Genomic DNA, 17391 nt, shown 5'->3' on the forward strand with positions numbered 1-17391 from the left:
AGAAATATTTCCTTTTGTCCTTCCTTAGCCTACTGCCCATCAGTTTCATTGGATGCCCCCCCACCCACCCAGCCCACCTTCTAAAGCCTCATCTCACACTGCCCAGAGCCAGGATCCTGAAGGATGAATGACAGGCTGTACTTGGTGGTGGCACTATGCTGGGAAACTTGGCTTCTTCGGGAAGCCCATCTCAGCTTAAAGCTGCTGTCTTCTGCAAAACGGGCTCATTGTTGACTATGGGCCTCCAAGAGACAGGCAGGTAATTTAAAAGTACAAAAGCATCCTTTAAAAAATCCTCAATGAAAATGGACCCTCTGGGCCCTTACTACAGCTAAAAGACTGGTATTACAACACTGGAGAGATAAATGCCCGCCTCCTGTCAATCAACGGATATAGACGACAATTGTGGATGGACTTATTTTTCGATATTTGGGAACCTTTTATAGAAATGTGTGTAGATCTGCCACCATTGTTGTTATATTTCTGTTTCAACTTTATATATACTTCCCCCCTTTTTATCAGTTGCTGGTTTTGAGGATTTTCCTCTCCTGTTCTTTTCCTTTTTAAAGGAAACAAAATTTTAAAGAGGCTCAGACCTCAAAACAGGATCACGAAACCGCGGGGAAAATCGGGCGAAGCCGCGGGTTAAAATGCGGCCACGCGGCTTCGAGTGGGAAATTGACCAATAGAAGCGGGGCAAAGGGAGGCGCGACCGCGGCGCAGCTCTTGTGTGAAATCGGGCTCATTGTATCAAATCCTTGGGCGTTTTAAGCTATCCAAGCTGTGCTAAAAGTAATTGTTAAAGACTGTACCTATGCTGATCAATGCCACTGTTAACTTCTTATAATGTTCTAAGATTTTTTAAATCTTATTTCTTCTTTTTTGTCTTTGATTTGCCTCTAGAACAGAGTATAGGGAAAATACAAAATAATAGTAATAAAGAAGGAAATAATTTCTAAATACAAATAATAATGATACAATCTGGCAAGCTGCACTTCCTTTCTTTTTTACACATACATATTCCTCCGGTCAGTTTATTACACTTACTGTTGATTTCCACATTTGTCTGACTCTTGTCAATGTAACTCTAATGGCTCCATCTTGTGGAGAAACACAGAATAGAATTCTGCATGGGAAAAACTGCCTGGCAGTAAACTTGCATCTCAGCTGCACCAACCCAATTCACACATTACAGAGTAGGCTTACCAAGTGGCGGCGGGGGATCCGCATGTCTTCACAGGATCCCTGCCGCGGGGACGGCGACACTCGTTGCACCCACCGTCGCCAGGATGTGACGCTACGCGTCGCTCTGGCAATGAGACTCCAAACAGCCCCATTGCCAGAGCGACGCATTGCGTCACATCCTGGCGACAGCAGTGCAACACGTATCGCCGTCCCCGCGGCAGGGATCCTGTGAAGACATGTGGATCCCCCGCTGCCACTTGGTAAGCCTATTACAGAGTGCACAGGTTGGGTCTGGGTTCCCTACCTGGGGTCAATGTCATGTACTGGGATTGAATCATTCCTGATCAAATCACCCCAGAGACTGGCTGAGCTTGGAGCACAAGAACAATAGCCTGCCAGGATTCTGAAAGTAACCAGTCTAGTAGTAATGTTATGTAAATAGCCTATCACTGGGAGTGGGGTGTGTTTAGATGTGGCAACTGCATGCTATTTAACAGAGCTGAGGCTCTGGAGTCTTGTCTGGCTCTTGCTGGAATCACAAATAAAGCTGAGCTGGTCACTAAAGACTCGAGCCTGCTCATCCATGGAACCCACTATTTAACAGTCAACCACAACAGTCATATGTGACTTGTGGGTTCTCCTCCAATCCCGCACGTGCAGTACCTGATTCAGATCAGAATCACAGTGTGCATGAAGAAAGGACTTTACACACACACACCCCGGGGTGCCATTTTCCCAGGGCCTGTAAGACGGAGCTCTTCCACCAGGCTTTTGAATAGGAGCTGCCGCCGCTACCACTACCACCAACGGGGGCCTGTATAGCAGCACGGCCGGATGAGGCGGAGTGGCCAATGAACATCGGGGGGCCACAGTAGCCTCCCTCTGGGTTTAAGGGCATGTGCAATAGGGAGCGCGGGCGCGGGATCCTTGGGCGTGGCCCATTGTACCTAACTGTTTTAATTTGTTTTACTGTGTTTTTATCGCACTGAGTGCCATACTGTTGTAAGCCGCCCTGAGCCCACACGCGGGGAGGGCAGGGTATAAATAAGATTAAATAAACAAAATAAATAAATAAACCTGAAACCGTCAGGGGAGGGGGGATGCTGTTTAGAGAAACCCCCTTGTTCCCCAGAATACACGTAGGTTTTCCCAACAGTCCAAATGCCACACCCATAATTGGTTCCTCTGTAGCAAAGTCAGGGGTCATTTGGGGGGGGGACGCGGGGGGACGCCATCCCCCCGGGTGAGGTGTGGGAGGGCGGGGCCTGGAGCTCCCTGCTGGTGCCCGCTGGAGGTCGCCGCAGGCTGTGGGGAGGACACACTTCCGGTGATGTCAGGGGGTGTGGCATATGCTAATGAGTTATGCTAATGAGTCCCCCTAGCTCTTTTTCTACGAAATGACCCCTGAGCAAAGTGTTCCATCCGTGCAGAAACCAAGCCTAAGGGAGGAGGGTTTGAACCCAACGTCTTCTATGATGTGCTAGTTAAGGAGACAGAATGGTGTTTTTTTTTATTGGAGGAGCGTTCCGTCATGGGAACTGAAGTGGCATAGATTGGTTGGCTGAAGAAAACCTACCGTAGCGGTCTCAAGCAAATTCTGTAAATTTTGTAAATAAGGATAGGACATATATGGAGAGTCCTTCCTAGGGTGGCCAGCTCCAGGATGGGGAATTCCCAGACGTTGGGGAGAGGACCCTGGGGAGGGACCCTCAGCACTGTATAACAGTAAAAAGTCCACCCTCCAAAGCAGCCATTTTCTCCAGGGGAACTGACCCATGTAGTCCGAACACGAGTTGTAATTCCAGATGTCCAGCCCCCACCTGGAGTTTGGCAACCCTATTCCTTATACAGAATCAAGCCTTCGAACACAGACGGCCACACAGCGGCTAAACACACAGGCCTGCGGTGACTGCTTCAGTTGGCTCACCGAAAAGCTTTCTGCTGCATTCAAAAGCAAACAATAAATGGATTGTGTACTTCATTAGGTGGCCATTTTCATACCTACAGAGTCGGTCACCACCCAAGAAATGTCCTGATGGCTGGCCAAGGGCCATCTTTTGGGTCACCAGGTCCTACCTGGCATCCAGCGGAGGCATCCCGGGTCCTTCCTGGGATCTTCTGCTGCTATGACATCATTGTGTCGCCAACATCAGGGGTGACGCTCTAGTTTTTGGGCAAACTCTATAGCTTTGAAGGTTTTGCCCAAAAACTAGAGTGTCACCCCCCAACATCGGCAACGAGATGACATCACTGTTGGGTGATGTCATCATGCTGGGAGTGGGGCTCCCCCAGCTGGCCGGCTGTGGATCAAAGCCCTGAAAAGTGGGGGAGCCCCCACTGGGACCTGGGAAACCCCAGCCATCTTGCCTGCCCAGATTTTCCAGGGTCTTGGCAGGATAGGGAGGGAAAGTATGTAGCTACCACGTAAGAGCCTGGTGCAGCTGAGGCCACCAATCCCGACCGTTAGCTGACTAGCGGGAGCAGCTCGGAGGCTGCAAGTGCAGAGCAACAAAAATGACCTCTTGTCAGATTAAGCCACTTGTCAAAACTGCTTGCTGCAGGGTGGCCATTTTAGTTGTGCTGGCAAACAAGAAAGAGCTCCTCGACAGATCTTGCTGCTCAGAGACATTTCCTGGCCTCGGTCACACGGGCCGGATATCGCGGGGGGGAGGCGTGGCTGTTTGCCCCAGAGCGAACTACCGCGCGGCAGCCGGATCAAATGTCCCGCCGGACGTCCCGTGGTTGGGGGGAGGTGCCGATCATACCTCACTCCTGCGGCGCCGCGGGGGTTGTGTCTTTTTTTTAACCCAAGTGTTCGCATGCGCCGTTGGGTGCTTGTGCGCACCCGTAGAGACTTGACAAAAAAAAAACTTTTTGCAACGGGACATGGGCGGGCACCGGATGCCACGAGCTACCACCGGAAACGTGATCTGATGCCCGCCCTTGCCCCGCAGTTTCCGGAAACTAGTACCTCGGAGGTACTAGTTTTTTACAGTGCATCTTTGGAGTGAAGCCTCGGGTGAGCCACGGGAGCTCTACGCTTCCCAGATGTGGCGCTGTGATCGCTCCCGGAAAATCCGCCTATCTTCCGTCTCTCTAGCGTGCCTAATGCTCCGTGTGACCGGGGCCCCTGTTAAGCTTTTTCACGCCATCTGTGTTCTGTCGCTCTTCTCCTTATGATGTCCATTCTTCAGACTGTTCATGTGACGACTGCTGGGTCACTGGCTTTTCCCACAGAGGGTCCAGTCCTTTGGAACGGCCCCCCAGAGGGGCTGCAAAAGGGCCCCTTTGGTTGCTGCACTGAGCAAGGTGCAGACAACAATTTTATTCCAAAGGGAGGGAGGGAGGGAGTGACTGTCTGGGCAGATCTGGCTGCTTTCTTTTGGATTCTGAATTTTGTTCCTTTAATTCTGCGTAATTTCTAATTCTATGGGGGGGTTTTAATTATTATTCTCAGCGTTTAATTCTGTGATTTCGGTAATCTGTGTATTTTTAAGATGGACAGCCAGGTTAGTCTGTCTGGAGCAGCAGAAAAGAGCAAGAGTCCAGCAGCACCTTGAAGACTAACAAAATTAGTGGCAGAGGAGGAGCTTTCGTGAGTCACGGCTCTGGGCCCGCCCATCCCTTGGACGTCATACCTCCTTGCTCAAATGGTCGGAGTCGCTGCTGTTCACGTGGATCTGCCAACTCTTGTGCCTGAGGATCAAGAGCTCCTTGGCTTGGTCGGCTGGTTCCGTTTCTCCTGGAAGGGTGTGCCTGTTGTATGCTGGAACCTGTGCAGGCCAAGTGAACAGATGTTAACCATCTTTCTTACATCACATGTCCAATTCATCTATCACTTAACTGCGGGCAGCACCCCCCGCAAGAAATAGGGTTGCCAAATGTGAATTGCCCGGGAGCGGGGGGCTCCCGGCCGGCGTCTGTTGCGTGCACGCACGCGTGCGCATCACCCGGAAGTGACGTCGCACGCTGGGGGCGGGGCCACGCCATTTGAGGGGGGGACTCTTTGTTTTCCCCTCAAATGGCGTGGCCCCGCCCCCAGCTTGCAACGTCACTTCCGGGTGACGCGCACGCGGGGGTGGGGTTTCCCCCGGGCCCCGATTCCGCGGAATCGGGGCTTGAAAGCGGGGGGAAATCCGCCCCCGGGGGCATTTGGCAGCCCTAGCAAGAAACGAAGCACCACCTCCCCGTTGCCCCCTTCGCAGGCAGTGAAGAGTCCGTGACTTGGAATGGGGTCTTATATGTCTTCTAATCCAGTCTCCTATGCAGCCCCACCTGAGGACAGCAGATAGATCAAGATGGGGAGCCATGTCAGTCTGTCTGTAGCAGCAGGAAAGAGCCAAAGCCTGGTAGCCTCTTAAAGATTAACAACACGTGTGGCAGGGTAGGAGCTTTCACGAGTCAGGGCCAAGGCTCCCTCTAAGCTGTGGAGTCTTGTCAGCAAAAATTCTACTTTGTGAGCGACTGGCATTAAAGTTGTGAGCGAGCGATTTGGCTGCTGCATAAACGAGTCTGCTCTGGAGCCCTCCTTCCCAAGCAAAGACAAAAATGTGTGAGCCGGAGGCTAAAAAGCGGTGAGCTGGCTCGCACTGACTCGGCTTAGAGAGAATGCTGGTCACTGCTCACTTCTTCAGTGGGGACAGCAGGGCATCCATGCTCAGCAGAGACAGAGACAGAAATGGGTTCCCAAAGCTGCCCACAAAAATCTCATAAAAGCCTTCTTGGGCAGGTGGTTCTCTATCAGCTGCTTCCTGCCCTTCTTCCGATGGCCATGACCAGGGCTATTTTTGGGCAGGAACGCACAGGAACGGAGTTCCGGCTGGCTCCCGAGTTGGCCACACCCAGCAGGAACTCATTAGCATAATAGGCCACACCCAACAGCAGGAACTCCTTCGGACTGGCTACATTAGGGGTGTGTGGCCTAACATGCAAAGGAGTTCCTGCTATAAAAAAGGCCCTGGGTTTTGACAACAAACAAGGTAAACAGAATAAGAAGCAAAAGGTGAGTGTGTCCGGATGACCACGCTTCTGCGAACATGGGGTGTGTGGCCTAATATGTTAATGATCTGTGCTGTCAGGGGTGTGTCCTAATAAGCAAATGAATTTCTGCTGTTGGGCGTGGCCTATTATGCTAATGAATTCCAGCTGGGCTTTTTCTACACAAAAAGCCCTGGCCATATCATTTGGCAACACGAAAAAAGGGGGGGGGGGGGAGAAAAACTCTCCAGTGGGGGAATATCCAGGCATAATGCGTTGACTAGGGTTGCTAACCGGGTTGGAAAGTTCCTGGAGATTTGGGGGCGACCCCAGGGAAGGCAGGATTTGGGGAGAGGACAGCAGGGTGCCATGCCATAGAATCCACCTTCCAAAGCGGCTCTTTTCTCCAGGGGAACTGATCCCTTTAGTCTGGAGATTAGTTGTAATTCCCGGCGAGCTCCAGTCCTCTCCTGAAGGTTGGAAACCCTATGTTGAGGCGATTCTGCCCATTACTGTGTAAGACTGGGTTGGAACCAGACGGCGAACGTTTTACCGTGATGATCCCCTCATTAGACGGAAGAAAATCTTACCGTCCTCCTGGTTTTGTACAGGTTCCTCTCCAAAATCTTTTGGATGTCATCCACTCCATCTAGATTGAGACTATCGGAATCGTTGACTGCCACAGAGGGTTTGTCATTGTTGCTACAGGGGGGAGGGGAGAGACACAGACGTTTCGTGACAGTACTCGGAATGTTACAAAAGGAAACGAAAGGCCTTTTATGAGACAGAAAGTTCTTGGTCATTCTTAGTAAGCCTTTGATTATCATCAGGACATCGAACCTCAAAAGGACTCCAAGGCAACTGTCTTGAAGGGAAATGTCAAGGGCTCCCCAGAGTTCAGGCTAATTCATCTTGTCCACAGTGACCTCTCGCCAAACACATCTGGCTGCTTTGGGGGGGGGGTATTTTTTGCATTTGTGTGTGTGTGTGTGCCCATGCCTGGAAGTCATGGAGACCTCTGGAGACTCCTACCGGGGCACGGAGGATGTTCAGAGAAGTGGCTTGATAGCCTGCCCCCGCCTCCCACCTCTGGCATTCCAAGGAGGTCTCCCATCCAAGTACGTGCCAGAGTCGACCCCGCTTAGCTTCCGAGATATGACGAGATTGGGCTTCCCTGGGCTATCCAGGTCAGGGCATGTCTGCCAGCTTTTGAGTGAGTCCACATGATTCTCTGTTAATTTGGCATGGCTTCGCACTCGCTAGCAATCCCCTTGTCTTAAAGCAGGGGAGCAAGGACTTCCTCCCCAGCTTGGGGAAGATGCAGACTATGCCTATGCAGCTGCTAACAGGGGTGGCCAAACTTGCTTAACATAAGAGCCACATAGAATAAACATCCGATGTCTGAGAGCCGCAAGACAAACATTGCACACACGTTTTTGTTAACATTAAATGAGACTGCCAAAAATAAAAAAACAAAAGGGGTAAAAACAGATATAGATAATGATATTTATTGATCCAATGATATTTGTTTGCTAATGATATTTATTTGTCTGAGAGAAAGGGAGAGAGAGGCGAAAAGAAAGAATGAGAGAGGTGGAAAGAGAGAGAGAGAGAGAAACAAAGAAAGCAAACAGATGGGGACGTGAGGGAGGGGAAGGAAGGAAAAGAGGGAGGGAGAAAGGGAGAAAGGGAGAAAAAGAGAGAGAAAGGTGGAAAGAACGCTGGCTGGGGAAGGGAAGACCCGTAGGGGAGGCATGCCTCCCCTTCGCTTCCCCAGCTGCCCTGCCAGGAGCCGCACAATATCTGTGAAAGAACCACGTGCGGCTCCCGAGCCACAGTTTGGACATCCCTGTGATAGAAGATGTTAACGGTATTGCAGAGTAAGGTAAACTGGACTGAAGGAGAGGGGGGGGCATTTGCTTGGGGCATCCTGATCGTTGTACACATGATGTTCGGATTGGACGGGTGACCTCATCACACCAGGCACATGACCGTGACCCCGGCACTCTGGGGGTGGGGTTCCCGCCAGCGGCAGATAAGGGGCCCAATCGAGTGGGCAACTCCCCACCCCCCCGGGGGACCTGGCAACCCTAGAAATGTAGGCCCTGATAGCTACTCTAGTACAGGCTTCCCTGGAGCCACTAGGCCTCCCTAGAGCCTGTAGGCCATACTGCTATAGGCCTAGGATCATGACCGGGTGAGGTCCATGTGCTGCAGCAGCAGGGGGAAGCTGGACTGTCCTGCTCCGCTGATGAATGGCACTTCTGCCAGTGAAAAACCGAGTCTGGATCCAGCCCCGTCTGTTGAAGGGTAGAGCCCCGGCCCCGACGTGAAGGCTGAGCTAAAGGTCTGGAAGAGCCTGGGCTGACTCTCACCTCTGCCAGGAGCTCTCTACCTCGTTCCATGCATGCCGTGCTCTCACCCAGGCTCTGGTCTGCAGTATGGGGATAACAGAAGTACTAACATCCCTCGCATGTTTATTGTAAGGATCACGTCAAAATACATCAAGATACAAGATGATGGTCCCTCCCTGGGTGGCCCAGGCAGGCCCGGTCTCGTCAGATCTATGAAGCTTAAGCAGGGGCGACTCTGGCAAGTACTTGGATGGGAGACCTTCTTGGAATACCAGAGGCAGGAGGCAGAGGCAGGCTTTATTCAGCCACCTCTCTGAATATCCTCCAGACCCCAGTAGGGGTCAGTCACCAGAGGTCCCCATGACTTCCAGGTGCACACACATTCACACACGCCTGCGCACATGCACATACGAAAAATACCCCCAAAAAACCCTTTCAGTTACAAGACAATGTACGGAAAGGGCTCTGAACCTTGAAAGCACACTGAATGCTGTTACAATTATTAAAACCGATTCTGGATTCGATGCCTCCTTGAAATGAAGCCTTGTTTCCAAACCCCTATAAGCAGGCAATGAACAACACAATAAAAAAAAGAGTTTGATTCGAGTCCAGAGCACTTTCAAGACCAACAAGATTTCCAGCATGTAAACTATGGAGAGTCAAAGCTCCCTTCATTAAATAGACTTGACTCTGGAAAGCTTATACCCCCCAAAATTTTGTTGGTCTCCCGTCTCTGGTTCCAGCTCCTGCCAACCTAGCAGTTCGAAAGCAAGAAATTGCAAGTAGATAAATAGGTACCACTTCAGTGGGAAGGTAACAGCATTCCATGTGCCTTGGTGTTTAGTCATGCCGGCCACATGACCACGGAAACGTCTTCGGACAGCGCCGGCTCTTCGGCTTGGAAACGGAGATGAGCACCGCAACCCTAGAATCGGATTCGACTGGCTTTCAAGCAAGGGAGACCTTTACCTTTAAGGTGTTACTGGACTCAAAACTAGCTCTTCTACTGCAAACCAACATGGCTACCCTCTGGGGGGAAAATTAAAAACACCCCACTTACAGCAATGAGGAATGGGTCGGCCCACAAATGAGCTGCCCAGCTTCAGCTAACTCGATGGCATGCTTCCTCTCCAATTTCTCGTACAAGAGCACGATGCTTGACTTAGGTTGCATGTATTCCCGGAGCAAAAACTTCTGGAGGTATTTCCCATTTAAATATTCCAGTCTGTCCAGGAAATCAAAGAGAATTAGACTATACAAACCAGGAGCCAGCAAGGAATCTCAGAAGGTGGAAACGATGGGGAAATCCTAAGAATGCAAGAAAAGCCCCGCTGGATCAGGCCGGTGGTCCATCTGGTAAAGCATCCTGTTCCGCACAGTGGCCAACCAACTGCTCTGGAAGGCCAACGAGCATGGAATAGATATTGTTGTCCCCTGATGTTGCCTCCTGGCACTGTTAGTCAGGGGGTTACTGTCTCTGGGCTTGGAGATTCGCTTTAGTCCTCATGGCTAACAATTGTATTTATGCAGGATTATAGGGTTGCCAAACTCCAGGTAGTTGAAAGGAAGCAAACAACCGTGATGTATAGTGCCAAAAAAAGGCTCTTCACCAACTTGTAATTTTTTTTTTCAGTATTCAGTTTACCGGACACAATTTAAACGCCATCAACACCAACGAACCATGCATATTACATCTCATTTCATGTATACCTTTATCAAAGTTGGTAGCGTTCAGATACGTGGAATTTACATCACACTAATGGATTTGATGAATGTGACTATGAAATATGACTAGAGTCTTTGCCAAATGGATTAACATTGTATTTCAACGCTACCCACTTTGATAAGTGTTTGCCAACTGGATTAACCTTGTATTTCAACGCTACTCACTTTGATAAAGGTATACACGAAATGACATGTAATACGCGTGGTTCGTTGGTGTTGATGGCGTTTGAATTGTGTCCAGTAAACTGAATACTGAAAAAAGAATTTACAAGTTGGTCGAGAGCCTTTTTTTGGCACTATACATCACGGTTGTTTGCTTCCTTTCAACTTCCATCCCGTGATCTCTCTCTTTGGTTTGCAAACCCCAGGCCGTGGCCAGTGTTCCCTCTAAGCTGAGTTAGTGTGAGCTAGCTCACAGTTTTTTAGCCTCTGGCTCACACATTTTTGTCTCAGCTCAGGAAGGATGGCTCCAGAGCAAACTAATTTATGCAGTAGCCAAATCGCTCACTCACAACTTTAATGCCCAAGAGCTCACAAAGTAGAGTTCTTGCTCACAAGACTCCACAGCTTAGAGGGAACATTGGTCGTGGCTGGAGATCCCCCACTTTTACAACGGTGGCAATACTATCGGGAAATAGGAATCGCCCTTGGAAGTTCCGCCACAAAGGGCGTGGCATGGACAATGTGGGATTGGCTTGAACCATCTGCCGGACAGTGTCACCCCAATGGGGAGGATTCGAAGATGCCATCAAAACCACTCAAGACCATCTTGTTTACCAAAAAAAGCACTTTATTATTGTTATTGTTGTTATTATCCATGATTTTACTGTTTTTTGTGTTTTGCCCCTTGTAAGCCGCCCTGAGCCCGCTTGCGGGGAAGGCGGGGTAAAAATGTCTAAATAAATAAATAAACTGATCTCAGGGCAACAGAGATCAGTTTATCTGGAGAAAATGGCCACTTCGGAGGGTGGACTCTATGGCATTATAGCCCATCGAAGTCCCTCCCCTCTCCAAACCCTGCCCTCCTCAGGTTCCACCCCCCACCCAAAATCTCCAGATATTTCCCAACCTGGAGCTGGCAACCCTAAGGATATACAGGTCCCTTGAGACAGGATTCTGAAAACAAATGATGGCTCTTCCCCATAGATCTTGACTCCCACATTGGACAGGATGCACCAAACGCCACAGATAAACATGGTGATCACCCTTCTCCCGACAGCCCATTGAAAAGGGAAACCATTTCTCTCTTTTAAATTGTGGGACGGGGGGAGGTGAATGTGAGTTTTCAAATATGCATGCCCAGCCTAACCCACGCAAATGTTCGTGGTAATGAGGCCCACTGATTTCCATAGGGGCTTCTGCCAAAATCAGCACGCATAAGATTTCAGCCTTGACGTCTGAGTTACAAAAAAAATGTTTCTTCACATAAACATTGAGAATATTACCACTGACATCTATATATCTAATAGCCAACTTGTCCCCACTGTGCGGATATCGAAAGCCGCACATCTGGGGGACATCGGGAGCAAAGAGATTTTCCTGCACACTTGGAGCACTCCTCAGGAGTGCAGAAATATCTGAAATGTAGAAAAAAAACTATACGGGGGATACTTAAATCCCCCCAAAAGTAAAAGAGCATTCCCTGTGCATGTGCAGAGAACACACTGGGAACTGTGCCTCCCCACTATTGCTGGAGGTGTAGGGGCAGAGGTTATTTGGGGGGATTGCGGGGGATCGCAGTTCCCCCGGGTGAGGTACGGAGGCGGGGCACATGACGAAGCCCCGCCCCCTGCTTCCGGCTGCCCCACTTCCGGCCCTCATTCAGCCAGGAGGAGGCAGGAGAAGAGGGAGGGTAAGTTGCTTCCTCCCCGCCTCTCCCCACCCCTGCCTCCCTGGGGTCAGGGAGGGCCTTTGCGGGGCTTCCTTGCACTCCCGCTGGCCTTGCAAGTCCACCGCCGGGCCCCTCATGGGGCTCGGCAGTGGAGCTGCAAGGCTGCTGGCGGCGGCCGGGACCGTTGGGGGTGGGGTGTGTGGCCTTATGACACACTTCCGGTGATGTCAGGGGGTGTGGCCTTATGACACACTTCCGGTGATGTCAGAGGGTGTGGCATATGCTAATGAGTTGTGCTCATGAGTTCCCCTAGCTCTTTTTCTATGAAACGACCCCTGGGTAGGGGAGAAGGCTTGGTGGGCCCGGTGGCTGGGAGCCATGCAGGCCTCACTGCCAATGCCAGGCGGGGAGAAGGTTTGGCGGGCACAGCAGCTGGGAGCCACGCGGGCCTCACTGCCAGTGCTGGGGGCACGGGAGAAGGTTTGGCGGGCCCAGCAGCTGGGAGCCACGTGGGTCTCACTGCCATTGCCAGGGGGCAGGGAAGAGAAGGCTTGGCAGGCCCAGTGGTGCTGGGGAGAGGGATCACCTGCAGCCGCTTCCTCCTCCTCCTCCACATGGAGCTCCTGCTACTCCCCCCCGCAAGTATCGCGGGTCCCCGCTTCTTGTACATTCATACTTACAGAACCAAGGCCCACACTGAAAAGGATACCTGAATAACACATCCAGTTACAGAGAGACTTGCTAGATAATTACAGCGTGATAGAAAACTCATCAACTGTAGCCATCCAGTTTTGGGTTTGAAAAGCAAGCTTTGTAGATTTAAAGAATGGCCTCTTTCTGGATCTATTCTTTTGATCCTTTCTCCAGGGAGGGACTTCAGCTCTGTAGCAACCATGTTCCTGTTTCTGTGTGCAGAAAGTCCCAGGTTCGATCCCTACTATCATCAGTGAAAGAATCTCAGATCACAGGTGTTCAGGAAGAGTTTCTTTGCCCAAGAACGTGGGCAATGACTGCCAGTCAGGGCAGACCATAATGAAATAGATAGATCAAGCGTCTCCCTAGGTATCATTGGGATATGGCAAGATCAAACTTTCAGTCATTACAGGGTTAACATACTTGTTATGGTTCTACCAGAGACATGACCTGGAAGTGCAACCTGGCTCAATCCTGTATGTTAATTGGTTTGTCTGAGAAACTGATTGGATGGTTTTAATTTTACCAGTGTTTGGACTGGCTGATAAGCTTGAGCTTCTTCCTGTTAAGGTTCGAGAAGAGAGGTTATTAGCTCAGCAGCCTCGCCCCAGGTTTTTACCTTTTTCCTCTTAGAGACTTGTGGTATGCATTAGCCTACTTTGCTGTATAACACTGGTCCCCGTCACATGGGCCGTAAAATGCGGGGGGGGGAAGCATGGCAGTTTGGCCCGGAGCAAAATAACGTGCGGCCACCTGATCACAGGTCCCATCGAGGTCTCATGGGTAGGGGTGAGGTGGTGATCACACAAAGATCCTGCAGCACGGCAAAGAAGCGGCGCGGCGCGATCTCACCCACGGCATGCGTGATTCTGCGAAGCAACGGAACTTTCGCTTTCCTCTTCGTGCGCATGCGCCGTTGGGTGCTTGTGCACATCCTGTGGAGACTTGGGGGGGGGACCTGTTTGCGACGGGACATGGGCGGGCGCCGGATGCCATGGACTACCACCGGAAATGCGATCAGACGCCAGCCCTTGCCCCGCAGTTTCCGGAAACTACTACCTCGGAGGTACTAGTTTTTAACTCCGCATCTTCGGCGGGAAGCCTCGGGTTCGCCATAGGAGCTCTACGCTTCCCAGATGTTGCGGTGTGATCGTGCCCGGAAAATCCGCCTATCATCCGTTTCAGTAGCGTGGCTAATGCTCCTTGTGACGGCAGCCTATGTAGGTTAGGACTTTGTTATATTATTAGAACTTCCCCATTTCCCCCTTTCCTAATAGATTTGGATAAAGAGCCTTATTTTGATTAATGACTCTAAGTCTCCGTGCCTCATTCACCCCACAGGTATAAGACAGACTTGAGAGATTTTATTTTTATTTATTAATCAAACTTTTTTATCCCGCCTTTCCTCATGGTTCAAGGCAGATGGATTGTGGCTTAGCTGTAGAACAACTGCCTTGAATGCAGAAGGTGGAGGAACACCTGCTCTGAAAACAGGAAGGTCCCAGTTTCAATTCTGGGCATTTCCAGCAAAAGGACCTCAGGTAGCAGGAGTTGAAGAAGACCCTCCTCTGCCTGAGACCCCCAGAGACCAGCCCCTGATAGTCTGAGGTCGAATCTGCATTTGTCTTTCCCACCGGTGTCCCAGCCTTTTGACTCTGTCAACAAAAAGCTGTCTACATTTGGTTTCGCTTTCACACCTCAAGAGTGCTAGCATACTTTTGCACGTATGTTTATTGCCCTTTCGTGGCGGCTCCACTGTCATTGCACCTCCGCACTGCTTTAAAAGAATATTCTCCAAACAACATTCAAACAAGCATATAGAAAGATGGCGTCACAGCAGCATGAAACTGATTTAAAAATGCAAATGCAGATTCAAACTGAGTAGACAAGGTGGATTGACTAATCCTGTATAAGGCAATTCTAGATGTTCATGCACAGGCCACCACAAATGATGCGCCTCAGAGGGTTTTCTTTACCTAAGAATGGTGACAGTGTTCTTTAATTTAGCCTCTAAACAATCCCATCCTATCATCTTGTGTTTAACGAAAAAGAAAGGAAGGGAAGGGAAAAAGCTTTTTGTACGCAACAGTTATCTGCTTTGTGACACAAAGATGAATGGTACCGAGCTGTCCCTGGTGGGAAATAGAAATCCGACTCCCCGGTGTCTTCCCCCCACCCTCTACACATGCAGAGACTTTGTGTTTTTAGCAAATCCTTACTTGTCTTTCCAGTAATACTGTCCCCAGTGTCCCGATATATCTTCTATGCCAGCCAACAAATGATCCAAGAACTAAACAGAGAGAAAGGATTTTGCTAGACATGGACGTACCATTATTGCAGAAAGATTGAGCTCAGACTGATAGCATGAAACAACAGCACATTTCGGGGGGGAGATACACAGCTCTCCTAAAGTCAGGGGAAGCTCCCCGCACACCGTCCCATTAAATCCTCCCCCAATATTTATTATTCCTTCATTTATGAGCCTTCTTGATTGTTTATTTATTTTATCACATTTCTATCCCGCCCTCCTCCCCAAGCGGGCTCAGAGTGGGTCACAACAGAACAGAACAGTTAAAACATCACAGGATAAAAAGGTAAAGGTTCCCTTGCTCGAAAGCCAGTCGAATCCGACTCTAGGGTTGCGGTGCTCATCTCCGTTTCCAAGCCAAAGAGCCAGCGCTGTCCGAAGACGTTTCCGTGGTCATGTGGCCGGCATGACTAAACACCAAGGCGCACAGAACGCTGTTACCTTCCCACCGAAGTGGTACCTATTTATCTGCTTGCAATTTCTTGCTTTCGAACTGCTAGGTTGGCAGGAGCTGGAACTAGAGACGGGCGCTCACTCCGTCATGCGGCACCCGGGTCTCGAACTGCTGAACTACCGACCTTCCACAGCCTGCAGTTCAGCGTCTTAACCACTTGAGTCACCACAGCTCCTATCACAGTATAGTTATAATTAAAACCTGGGGGGGGGGGGCGCTAGAAAAAGAGGTGCTGGATCTCTCAAGAGGGAAATGAAGTTTTCACCCCGTATACTGAAAAGTCACGAATTTTTGGACATTTTTAAAATAATTTTGTCGAAGAGGTTCTGGAACTCTGTTCTGGCATGTTCCCCCAGGGGGGAAAAAGCCCTGATTAAAACCAATAAACCCCAGTAACACAATCCACAAGATGGCAATTACAATTTGACGGGATCCCCTGCATCAGTCCTGCATGTGTGCCCAAGACAGACCACAATGTCGGGCAAGTTTACGTAACCACCATCGATAGCACAGTTGAATTTGTGGAAACCCCAGAAAATGAGTGGGGCAAGGTGGAGCAGGGGAGGCTGATGTAATTTGGACACCCGCCACTTCAACCAAAGGCCTGGCAGAACAACTCCAATTTACAGGCCCTGCAGAACTGTGATAAGTCCCGCAGGGCCCTGATCTCACTTGGGAGTGTATTCCACCAGGCCAAGGCCAGAGCCAAAAAACCTCTGTCCCTGGTTGAGGCTGGGGATCGCCAGGAGATGTTGTTCCAAAGAAAAAGAGATTGGATTTATACCCCGCCATTAACTCAGAGGGTGATTTCCCACAAGCGCTGCTCCGCGCTCACTCCTCCCTTTTGCCCCGATGGTAGGTGTCAATTTCACACAAGCTGCTGCGCGGCCGCACTTTGCCCAGCAGCTTCGTGCGATTTTCCCCGTGTCTACTGAGTCCTCAAAAAACAGGATTGAGTAGACGCGGGGAAAATTGCACGAAGCTGCGGGGCAAAATGTGGCCGCGCAGCAGCTTGTGTGAAATTGACACGGGAATTTTCAGTGCAATCCTAAAAACACTTTCCTAGGAGTAAGGCACATTGATTAAACCTGAGTAGGATTCTGAGTAGACTTGCTTAGGATTGCTCTCAAACTTTCCCAGACTCCAACGAGACTGTTGGGGGAAGGGAAACATGGCAACATCCCTGATCCTTACACTACTGTCCTGGACAGTTGTTAACTGTCCTTGGCACCTGTGGAGATTTATAAATATTTTAAACAAATAAGTCATGTTCAGGACAGTGACTGCCCCACTCAGAAGTCTGTAGTTCCATTTTTATAATACTGGAGTTAACCAAAGCTAGCTACAAAACAGCTTCACAAAATGGGTCTGGGTTAAAATTATCCATCCGTTTGTGAAGGGGTGCTTAAAATTTCACTTATCAGACTGCCTTCAAATCACAAGAGCTCTCTATGCCTATCAACGACTACTTAAAAAAGATGTCTTCAATATTTTTTAAAAGCCTAGAATGTAAACAAAGAAATCACTATTATTCATTTTAGTTTTTCTGCTAGGTAATCCAAGACAGCACAATAAACTATTTCTACTTTTCCCCTTCTCTGAATTTGTCCTTGCTAGAGCCTCTAGTCTGGCTACCCTTGACATCAACTGGCAACAACTCCAGCATCCACAACATACTATATGCTAGATATCTGCCTGCACAATTCAAAAATGTGTCTGCTGATTTTATTTTCACTTACCCACAAGCCACATATTGGCCATTTTTTGTATCGAGAGAGACGGTCTACAGATATGTTGGTCCCAGACTGGGTTACCTTTTTCCTGATGCACTACTATATTTTTTTGTTTGCATAGAGTATTTGAT

General features: G+C 49.7%; 1 protein-coding gene across 1 annotated transcript in view; it reads right to left on the reverse strand.

The window, feature by feature from the left end:
* The window catches only part of LOC107108325 (sodium/hydrogen exchanger 2-like), a 48699-nt gene that overhangs the window by 5915 nt on the left and 25393 nt on the right, over positions 1 to 17391 (reverse strand). Inside the window, 4 exon segments of the mRNA XM_015408747.1 lie at positions 4824 to 4958; positions 6753 to 6838; positions 9566 to 9741; positions 14985 to 15055. Coding sequence (XP_015264233.1) covers positions 4824 to 4958; positions 6753 to 6838; positions 9566 to 9741; positions 14985 to 15055 — 468 coding nt within the window.

Source organism: Gekko japonicus, unplaced genomic scaffold, assembly GCF_001447785.1.
Source record: "Gekko japonicus isolate JY-2015 unplaced genomic scaffold, Gekko_japonicus_V1.1 scaffold2551, whole genome shotgun sequence".
Classification (NCBI taxonomy): domain Eukaryota; kingdom Metazoa; phylum Chordata; class Lepidosauria; order Squamata; family Gekkonidae; genus Gekko; species Gekko japonicus.